Here is an 11218-nt window from a genome sequence, read left to right as displayed (position 1 = left end):
CTTCTGTAATAAAACCCTGATTTGTAGCAAAGGGTTTTGCCACTCAGAATAAGGAGACATTTCCTCCATCTCTGCTGGAGCTGGGTGTGGCTTTAGGACTAAGCACCATGCAATGCGGAGTCAGTGAGGTGTAATGAGAGACTTCCCGGGAGGCCACCTTGGTGTGGCTGAGTCAACCGCAGACGGAACGCATTGAGCTACTTTCTGTACTTAAAAACTTGCGCGTGATTAAAAGAAAAATGCAATTGTTACCTTTAAAAAGGAATATAAAAAAGTTCTCATTTGAGGAGTGTAGGAAGATACGAGAAAGAGGGGAGTGTAGGAAAATTGCTTTATTTCTAAGAGCATTTTTGGATAAAGCAATTTTGATTTTCCTCTAGGATGAAGTCCAATCTGAAAAGACGGACGCGCCTCGTGCAGACTGGTTGAGTAGACTCCTTTTTGTGCTTTTACTGTGCTTATTTCTAAGTCTCCTAGAAAAAAAAAAAAATAAGAACAGCTAGGGGATTATTTGGCTTTGTGGAACCCAGGATGCCCGTCCTCCGCCTGCCCAGGCTCTAAGATGGGGCGTTTCGGAATTTAGGAACAGGGCACGTGGTTTTCGGACTGTGCCCCTCCCGGACATCGGAAAACCTGCATCTGCACAAAAGTCGCGAACATAACTGGCTTCAACTTCTGCTTAGACTTTGCCGGCGGCGCTTCGACGACCACTGGGCCAGGCCGGCGAGAAGCCGCGGGCTGGGTACCCAATCTTGGAAGTCGGGGGCGGTGCGAGCCAGGACCCCGCCCCTCCGCGAAGCCAATCCCTGGAGGCGGGAGCGGGAGGGGCGTGGCGGGCCTTGCCGGCGTCGTCGTGATTGGCACTTGGGCTCCCGCTGCCCGGGAGGCTGCCCCGACGCCTAGCTCCGGAGAACCCCAGGCGATTGCGGACCTATGAAGTTTGTCCGCTCCGGGGTACCGTAGTGGCTTTTAGCCCGGCCGGGCGGGCGGGCAGGGCTGGCCTGGGCACCTGGAGGCCGGTTCAGTCCCGGAGACCCTGATGGCTGCGGTGTTTCTGGTGACGCTCTACGAATACTCGCCGCTTTTCTACATCGCGGTGGTCTTTACCTGCTTTGTCGTGACTACCGGCTTGGTGCTAGGATGGTGAGTGGCCCAGGGCTGGGGGCCGGGGAAGCAGGGGCGGACAGCTCGGGACGGGGGTCGCGGCCGGCAGCCGAGCGCGCTGGGTCCGGGGGCCGCGGGGCTGGGGCGCCTGCTCCCGTCGGGGGAGTCGGGGCCGAGGGCAGGGACGCGCCTCGCGAGGGAAGCAGGGTGAGCGCCGCACCTGTGTCACTGCCCCGCCGCTGCGGGCCGGATTCGGGCATTTGGCCCAGCTTTGTTGAGAGGGGAGAACGCAGCCAGAAGGAGGGGCCTGCACTGGCCTGGGGTCAAGTGTCCAGCAGGCTTCTGCCCCGCGCCAGGCCTGCGGTGTGCGCAGGGAGCCGGGCGCCCTGAGGTACCACGCACCGAGGTGGGCGGCCAGCCGGGCCGGCGCTCGTGTTCCTGGCCTGGACGGAGCACTCGCTCTCCGCTCTGCCGCAGAACTTGTAACTGAGCTTTGGGGGTGGAATGGTTTCTGTACAGATGCCACCGCTTTTGCCGGCACACGTAGTCTATAGGACTCTGAAAGGACAATTTCAGGGGCTGGGAGAGACTCTAAGGGGTGGAGCTGCCGACAAGGAGAAAGACTGTTAGATAATCCCCGGGAGTTCTTTTTTTTAAGATTTATTTATTTTATTTGAAAGGCAGAGTTACACACAGAGAGAGAGAGAGATTGATTGGTCTTCCATCCGCTTGTGCACTCCCCAGATGGCCGCAACGGCCGGAGCTGAGCCGGTCCGAAGCCAGGAGCCTGCACGCGGGTGCAGGGGCCCAAGGACTTGGGCCATTTTCTACTGCTTTTCCAGGCCATAGCAGAGAGCGGGGGTCGGAAGTGGAGCAACAGGGACTCGAACTGGAGCCCGTATTGGATGCGGGCACTGCAGGCAGCGGCTTCACCCGCTACGCCACAGCGCCGCCCCCGCCCCGCCCCCGGCCCCGCCCCCGGCCAGTTCTAGCCCTGGCGCACCTGTGGGCAGACCTGGACATACAGCCGCTGGCACCTGAGAAAAGATGGTGGCTCCCCATGCGTCCAGCCCTGGTTCCAGGCGGCCTAAAGAGGTCCGAGAGGGCTCCGCGGGGGCGGGGAGTCCTAAGCTGGGTTTTGGAGGAGTGATTTGAAAACCAGAGATGAACGTGTGTGTGGTGGAAAAGGCATTTCAGAGCAGACAGTATGAGCAGAGGGGGCCATGTTAATGCCTACACCAGGCTTCTTAAAATCAGTTTTAAAACACCCATTGATCCCACATGATGGGGATTTCAGAAAGTTTCTGGAAAATGGAATTATAAGATCGCTATTGGGGGGGGAGGGTGGCCGGTGCTGTGGCACAGTGGGTTAATCCTCTGTCTGCGTCACCGGTATCCCATATGGGCGCCAGTTTGAGTCTCGGCTGCTCCACTTCTGATCCAGCTCTCTACTGTGGCCTTGGAAGGCAGCAGAAAATGGCCCAAGCACTTGAGCCCCTGCACCCAAGTGGGAGACCTGGAAAAAGCTCCTGGCTTCGGATCGGCGCAGCTCTGGCCGTTGCAGCCATTTGGGGAGTGAACCACAGAATGAAAGACCTTTTTCTCTGTCTCCCTCTCTCTGTCTGTAACTCTGCCTCTCAAATAAATAAATAAAATCTTCAAAAAAAAAAAAAGATAGCTATTTTGGTACAAAGAAATTCAAAGTCTGTGCATAGGTTTTTCATTTAACATACTTGGCGTGAACTTTTTGAAGGCCCCTGGTTTATCATGACTGTAAAGAAAGGACACAGGCTCTTGTCATTTTCTGAAAAGACATAACTTATTTAGGAACGAACCCAGGTTTTCACATTTCCACACTGCTCCTCCCCACCCCCCAGCTGTAGCATGTTAACTCCCTTACATGTGGATGCAGGAAGATGTAGATGAATCTTACACAGTTTGTTGTTCTCGACCCAACAGATTTTATTGCTGTTATTAATTTTAAGAGGGTTTGTAATTGGAATGAGGGAGGTGTTGCCCAAGAGAAAAAAGGAGTCTTAACACAGGAGTTTTAAATGACCATAATGTTAGTATTATTCTCTTAAAGCATCCCATTCCTTCCATAAGGAATATAGTTACTTGGTTAATAATTGCATTATATGATTAGATTTTTATTTTAATAGGCCAACTAATTAGATATCTCTGTTGTGTGTCTAGCTTTGAGAACAGGAAAATGAGTGGACTCTATTGATAATGACACTGACCTCTGTGGGGGAGGGTTTTCAGGAATGTCATGTTTATTGTGGGTAAGAGGAGACTTGGAACTGACTTAAATCTTGGCTCTATTAGGTTTCAGACTTAATTTGAATATCTAGTGGTTACCTGGTCACTCTGTGTGTATGATTTTTTTTAAAAAAATATTTATTTAATTTATTTGAAAGGCACAGTTACGCAGAGGCAGAGAGAGAGAGAGAGAGAGAGAGAGAGAGAGAGGTCTTCCATCCGTTGGTTCACTCCCCAGATGGCTGCAATGGCCGGAGCTGGGCCAATCTGAAGCCAGGAACTTCTGGGTCTCATGCCAGTGCAGGGGCCCAAGGATTTGGGCCATCTTCTTCTGCTTTCCCAGCCATAGCAGAGAGCTGGATCAGAAGTGGAGCGGCCGGGACTCAGACCAGCATCCATGCAGGATGCTGGCGCTGCAGGCCGCGGCCTTACTCACTATGCCACAGCGCCGGCCCCGTGGGTATAATTTTTGCAAAGGTGGAAGTCCAGGTCATTGTAGCATTTTTGGAAGACTGGGCAAAGCACTTCTGAGGCCGGAAGACCAGGAAAGTGCATCCTGATTTGAGCCTAAAGAGTCATTTTGAGCATAATTCCAACCGCTCTTCCCATCTGGGTTAGCTCTGCCCACATAGGGGAACTTATTTACTGTGTTTATTTGCAAATCTAAGCCGAGACCACACATTTATTGAGTAGAAAGAGGAAAACTTGGACGTCCTCTGCATCTCACAAAGACATCTAATGGTACCCAGCCAGAAGGGTAAACAAATCAGTCGCCCGTGCTCTTCAACCCTTGTCAGTTTTTTTAACCTCCCCAAATATAACCCGTCTTGGTCATCTGTTTCTCTGTTGTGGTTGCTCCGTCATGGCTGTGGGTGATTTCTTTCCCACTGCTTCTCCCCACTGCTCTCTGTGTCTGCCTCATCTCGCGGGAGGGCAGAGGGGGCGGGATCACAATCACAGCAGAGACTCCTGCGCCTGGAAGCCAGCATGGCGTTTCTTCTTGACTGTGTGGTGTTCCGTGAGCTCCAGTAGCACGGGCCGGTCATTGTGCACAAAGAGCCCCACATGCCACATCCATCCTTCCTGCGTTCAGGCGATGGGGGCGCTGCCGGCAGCCACCCCCTGCCTCCTCTTGGCTGCAGGTCCGTACACTGCTGTTCTCAGCCTCACACCACCCTCCTGCCCTCTGCTTTGGGGACCTGGGGCAGATGAACGCTAATCCACCGTGCCCCTTGTTTGGCTTCTGTGAGACAGGCATCTAGAAGGCTAGAAGAGCACGAGGGGCCTCCCTGCCGCCTGTTGGCTGCATGTTCTTGGCCATCTTAGCACGGCCGGAGAGGTCCACTCCGGCCTCCGGCTTTGTGGTTTTCCGCTCCTGGAAGCAGCCTCCTGGAGGACACCTGTATTCTTTCCTCTGATCTGCGTCCCCTCCTGGGGATTTCTGAGGCGCAGTAGGGCTCTGAGTTCTGCAGTGCCTCCTTGTCCCAGCAGAGAGCTGCTCCCTGCTGTCGCGGCTGCTTTGTTCTCCAGGGCCCCTTTGCCCTTTCAGTTCATCATCTGCTTAACATTTTTAATATTAAGTTCTTCCTGTTGAAATAACTGGTTTGATTTCAGTCTTTTGACTGATAAAAATATTATTATTGCTAAGAATGAGATCCTGGGGTGGAGAACAGGGGAACGGGGCACGGGGAGACAGAATCCTCAGAGACAGGACTGGGGCATTGGTTTGGTTATTTATTTAGCTCCTTGATAATGGGAAGTAGAATTTTTTTCTTTGTTCTTTCTTTCTTTTTTTTTTCTTGACAGGCAGAGTTAGAGAGAGAAAGGTCTTCCTTTTTCCGTTGGTTTACCCCCCAAGTGGCCGCTACGGCCGGCACACTGCGCTGATCCAAAGCTGGGGGCCAGGTGCTTCCTCCTGGTCTCCCATGTGGGTGCAGGGTCCAAGGACCTAGGCCATCCTCCACTGCCCTACCGGGCCACAGCAGAGAGCTGGACTGGAAGAGGAGCAACCGGGACTAGAACCCAGGCAGAGGATTAGCCTAGTGAGCCATGGCACCGGCCTTCTTTTTTTTTTTAAGATTTATTTACTTGAGAGACAGAGTTACAGACAGAAGTAGAGACAGACAGAGAGGTCTTCCATCCACTGGTTCACTCCCAAAATGGCTGCAAGGGCTAGAGCTGGGCCAATCCAAAGTAAGGAGCTAGGGGCTTCTTCAGGGTCTCCCACACAGGTGCAAGGGCCCAAGGACTTGGGACATTCTCTACTGCTTTCTCAGGTGCATTAAGAGGGAACTGGACCAGAAGTGGAGCACCCGGGACTTGAACTGCACCCGCATGAGATGCTGGCACAACAGGTGGATGTTTAACCTATGCCACAGTGCCACCTGCCCCTCTTTATTTCTTTTTAGATTTATTTTCTTTCTTCTCTTTTCTCTTCCCTCCCTCCCTCTCTTCCTTCCTTCCTTCCCTCCTTCCTCTTTCTTTCTTCCTTTCTCTCTTTCTTTCACTCCATCCCTCCTTTTCTCTCTTTCTCTCTTAAGTTTATTTTATTTATTTAAAGGCAGAGTTACAGAGAGAGAGGGAGAGAGACAGGCAGAGGTCTTCATCTGCTGGTTCACTCCTCACATTGCCTCAACAGCCAGGGCTAGGCCAGACCAAAGCCAGAGCCAGGAGCTTCTTCCCGGTCTCCCATGTGGGTGCAGGGGCTCAAGCACTTGGGCCATTTTGTGCTTTCTTAGCCATCAGCAGGGAGCTGGATCAGAAGGGCAGCAGCCAGGACTAGAAGGGGTGCCAATATGGGATGTCAGTGGCAGCATTACCAGCAGTGCCACGATGCCAGCTCCATGGGAAATGCATGGCATGGTAAACGTGTTTGCTCTGAAGAGTGATTTTTGGCCTAGCAGTTGTGTAGCTGGTTGTGGTGCTGTTTCCCATGTTGGAGTGCCTGGCTTTGATTCCTGACTCCACTCCCCACTCCCGACATTGTCTTTCTACTGGTGCAAATCTGGGAGGCAGAGGTGATGTCAAAGTACTTGGGTTCTTGCTACCCAGGTGGGAAATTGGTTTGAGTTCTTGGCTCTTAGCTTTGGCCTGGCCCAATCCTGGCTATTGCCAGTATTTGGGGAGTGGGCCAACATATTGGAGAGCTCTCTCTCTCTCTCTCAAATAATTGTTTTTTTTAATTTAAAAAGACTTTTTAAAAATCTTTTGAGATCTACTTTGATATTAATATAGCCATTCCAGCTTTCTTTTGATTAGTGTTGGCAGGTATACATTTTTCCATCCTTTTATTTGTAAACTATTTTTGTCTTTAGGTTTAAGATAATTTTGTTGTTTGCAGCATATAGTTTCCTCCAGGTCTCCCACATGGGTTCAGCGGCTCAAGTACTTGGAGCATCTTCCGCTGCTTTCCCAGGCCTTAACAGAGAGTTGGATCAGAAGTGGAGCAGCTGGGACTTGAACTGTCGCCCATATAGGATGCTGGCACTGCAGGTGGCGCCTTTACTCGCTACACCACAGCGCCGGCCACACATCTTAGATTTTTATCCAGTCTGATAATCCTTGTCTTTTAATTGGGGAGTTTAAACAAATTACATTTGATCTGATTATTAATGTGATAAAGTTGAAAGCTACCATTTTGCTGCTGTTTGCCCTATCTGTACATTGTTCTTTCTCCCTTGAGTTCAGCCTTCCTTTAATGTTAAAGTATTTTATCTGATTCTATTTTTTAAAAAGATTTATTAATTTATTTAAAGGCAGAGTTACAGAGAGGCAGAGGCAGAGAAAGAGTGAGAGGTCTTCCATCCTCTGGTTCACACCGCAGATGGCCGCAAAGGCTGGAGCTGGGCTGATCTGAAAACAGGAACCAGGAGCTTCCTCTGGGTCTCCCACACAGGTGCAGGGGCCCAAGGACTTGGGCCATCTTCCATTGCTCTTCCAGGCATGCCAGCAGGGAGCTGGACCAGAAGTGGAGCAGCCAGGACTCAAACCAGCGCCCACATAGGATGCTGGTACTGCAGCAGGCGGCTTTACCTGTTATGCCAGAGTGTCGGCCCCGTGATTTCATTTTAGTGGCTTTGTTGGTTTATTAGCAATAATATTTTTTAGTCATTGCTCTAGGATCTGTAGTATACCTCTCAAGTAATAAAGAGATTTAAATAAGGAAAACTTATTTCCCTACAGAGTTACCATTTCAGTGTTACTCATTTCTTTTTATCAACCCAGATTTCCATTTGGTATCATTTTCATTCCTTTCAGAAGACTGCTTTAAATATTTCTTGTTTCTGCTTTTTGCAAAATACGGATTGGATGTTATTTTTCCTTTTTGCTTTTTGAAGATATGCTGACTTTCATTACTTCTGATAATAAATACTGTCATCTTTTTTTTTTTTTTAAAGATTTATTTATTTATTTGAAAGTCATAGTTACACAGGAATGAGAGAGAGAGAGAGGAGAGAGAGAGAGAGGCCCTCCATCCACTGGTTCACTTCCCAGATGGTCACAACAGCTGGAGCTGTGCCAAACCGAAGCCAGGAGCCAGGAGCTTCCTCCGGGTCTTCCTTGTGGGTGCAGGAGCCCAAGGTCTTGGGCCATCTTCTACTGTTTTTCTTTTTTTTTTTTTAAAAGTTTTTATTTTTATTTTTTTGACAGGCAGAGTGGATAGAGAGAGAGAGAAACAGAGAGAAAGGTCTTCCTTTGCCGTTGGTTCACCCTCCAATGGCCGCCGCGGCCGGTGCACCGCGCTGATCCGAAGGCAGGAGCCAGGTACTTATCCTGGTCTCCCATGGGGTGCAGGGCCCAAGCACTTGGGCCATCCTCCACTGCCTTCCCGGGCCATAGCAGAGAGCTGGCCTGGAAGAGGAGCAACCGGGACAGAATCCGGCGCCCCAACCGGGACTAGAACCTGGTGTGCTGGCGCCGCAAGGCGGAGGATTGGCCTGTTGAGCCACGGCGCCAGCTATCTTCTACTGTTTTTCCAGGCCATAGCAGAGAGCTGGATTGGAAGAGGAGCAGCCAGGACCAGAACTGGCACCCACATGAGATGCCGGTGCCTTAGCGCCGGCCCCAGTACTGTCATCTTTGTCTGTCTTTTTCTGTATGTAGTGTATCTTTTCTTACTGGCTACTTCTAAGATTTTTCTCTGCATTACTTAGGTTTAATCAGTTGGTTATTTGTGCCTTAGTGTAATTTTATTTGCTTCTTGTGCATGGGGTTCATTGAGATTCTTGGTCTGTGAATTTCTCTTTTTCAACAGATTTGGGAAATCGTTGGTTATTATGTGTTTCAGTTCTTTATCTGTCCTCTGCCACTCTGCAGACAGAGTGTTTTGTGTATGGCAACTGCTTGAAGCTGTGCTTTGGGCCACTGATGTTTTCTGATTTTTGTTTTTTCTTCTTTTTCCCTCTTTATGTTTCATTTTGGATACTTTTTATTGTGTTGTCTTCAAGTTTACTAATCTTTTGTCCTGTAGTGTCTAATCGGCAATTATTCCTATCCTGTGTGTTTTTCATTTCTAGAAATGGGTCTTCACCTTATTTATATCTTCCATGTCTGTCATATGCTAAATCTTTACTTACATTTTTAAGATTTTATTTATTTATTTAAGAGGTAGAGTTATAGACAGAGGGAGAGACAAGAGAGAAAGGTCTTCCTTCGGCTGATTCACTCCCCAAATGGCCACAATGGCTGGAGCTGGGCTAATCCAAAGCCAGGAGCCAAAGGCTTCTTTCCTGTTTCCCCTGTGGGTGCAGGGGCCCAAGGACTGGGGCCATCCTCCACTGCTTTCCCAGGCCATAGCAGAGAGCTGGACCGGAAGTGGAGCAGCTGAGCCATGAACCAGCACTAATATGGGATGCTGGCGGCCACAGGCAGAGGCTTAGCCTACTGTGCCACAGTGCTGGCCCCTACTTACTTTTATTTTTTTTATTTTTTTTATTTTTTTGACAGGCAGAGTGGACAGTAGAGAGAGACAGAGAGAAAGGTCTTCCTTTTTGCCGTTGGTTCACCCTCCAATGGCCGCCACGGTAGACGCGCTGCGGCCGGCGCACCGTGCTGTTCTGATGGCAGGAGCCAGGTGCTTCTCCTGGTCTCCCATGGGGTGCAGGGCCCAAGGACTTGGGCCATCCTCCACTGCACTCCCTGGCCACAGCAGAGAGCTGGCCTGGAAGAGGGGCAACCGGGACAGGATCGGTGCCCCGACTGGGACAAGAACCCGGTGTGCCGGCGCCGCAAGGCGGAGGATTAGCCTAGTGAGCCGCGGCGCCGGCTTTTTTTTTTTTTTTTTTTTGACAGGCAGAGTGGATAGTGAGAGAGAGAGACAGAGAGAAAGGTCTTCCTTTTTGCCGTTGGTTCACCCTCCAATGGCCGCTGCAGATGGCGCATTGTGCTGATCCGAAGCCAGGAGCCAGGTGCTTCTCCTGGTCTCCCTTGCGGGTGCAGGGCCCAAGGACTTGGGCCATCCTCCACTGCCTTCCCGGGCCATAGCAGAGAGCTGGCCTGGAAGAGGGGCAAGCGGGATAGAATCCGGCGCCTCAACCAGGACTAGAACCCGGTGTGCCGGCGCTGCAAGGCGAAGGATTAGCCTGTTAAGCCACGGCACCGGCCCCTACTTACTTTTTTAAATATATGAAATATAGCAAGTGTTTTGATGTCTTTCTTTGCTAATTCTAGGACATGTATAATTTTTTGGCTTTATACAGAGTAATTCCTCTTCATTGTGGGCACTGTGTCTTAGATTTCTTTGCAGGCCTGTCAATTTTTTAATTGGATTCTAAACACTGTAAATGTTATGTTATTGGATGCTGGCTATTTTCATATTCCTATAAATATCTCAAGCTTTGGTTCTCAGTCACAGTTAAGTTACTTAGAAACATTATGATCTGTGAGAGTGTTTACTAGGCAGTGTCAGGATGGTCTTATCCAACTGTTCTAGAGTGAAATTTTTGTTACATTTTTTACTTTTATTGGCTATCTTCCCGCATTAGATTTGTTTGTATGTGTTCAAGTTTTAGTTTGTAACCTTAAATTTTAGTGGAAGGTTTTTCTGTTTTGTTGTGTTCTTTTTCCCTTTTGTCCTCACCCTCACGGTTGAGCCATTTTGGGATCATCAACACCCAGATTCCTAGGCTCCTGGTCCAGGACCACATAAGAGTGACAGTTCTGTCCCATGTGGATACTGGCCTATCCCAGCTCCTGGTTTCAAGTTGCAGACCAGGCCATGGCCCTTGTCTTGAGCGGACAACCCGTGTCAGTCTCCTTACTAAACAAAGACTTAGTGGCCATTGCCTGCCACCAGACTCAGAACCCAGTGAACCATATCATGAGCCTTACTTATTACTCTGTTCTTTCCCTTTTAGTCTCATAAAGGTATTTGTCCTTAAATCCAGCTAGGTCTTCTCTTTTTCCAAGATTTTATTATAGAAGATTTTAATCAGAGAATCCTGGAGAGAAGTGCACAGTGACCTCACGTTTGCCCATCACTTGCATTTTGCCATCAGCATTTTGCTGTGACTTCTTTACCACGTATCTGTCCATACACCCATCCTTGTGTGTGCTCCTCAGTCCAGGCTGGGCTTCAGAGTAGGCTGAGCTCTTCATCCGTAAGCACTAAAGCATTACATCCCGTTAGCCAGAGTTCTGCTTTTGAGGTGGTATCTACAGACACTGAAATGTGCAGACTGTGAATGTACCATTTGCCTGTGCTTTTGAAGCACTTCACCTATACAGCTCAAGCCTTTATCAAGATACAGAACATTACCATCCATGAGGGAAGTAAACTTATACCCATGCCCTCAATGCCTACTCCTGCGCTTCCGGAAGCAACCGTTGTTCTGTCTCGCTGTGTTTTTTTGTT

The 11218-nt window shown here is 49.6% G+C and overlaps 1 protein-coding gene across 1 annotated transcript in view; it reads left to right on the top strand.

The window, feature by feature from the left end:
* The first annotated feature begins 871 nt into the window (after window positions 1-871).
* Window positions 872-11218, top strand: part of CGRRF1 (cell growth regulator with ring finger domain 1) — a 34538-nt gene continuing 24191 nt past the window's right edge. The window contains exon 1 of the mRNA XM_062205099.1: window positions 872-1143. Coding sequence (XP_062061083.1) covers window positions 1040-1143 — 104 coding nt within the window. The 5' untranslated portion in view covers window positions 872-1039. The remainder of the gene's footprint in view (window positions 1144-11218) is intronic.

Source organism: Lepus europaeus, chromosome 11 (genome assembly GCF_033115175.1).
Source record: "Lepus europaeus isolate LE1 chromosome 11, mLepTim1.pri, whole genome shotgun sequence".
NCBI lineage: Eukaryota > Metazoa > Chordata > Mammalia > Lagomorpha > Leporidae > Lepus > Lepus europaeus.
This window is presented reverse-complemented; position numbering and strand designations above follow the sequence as displayed.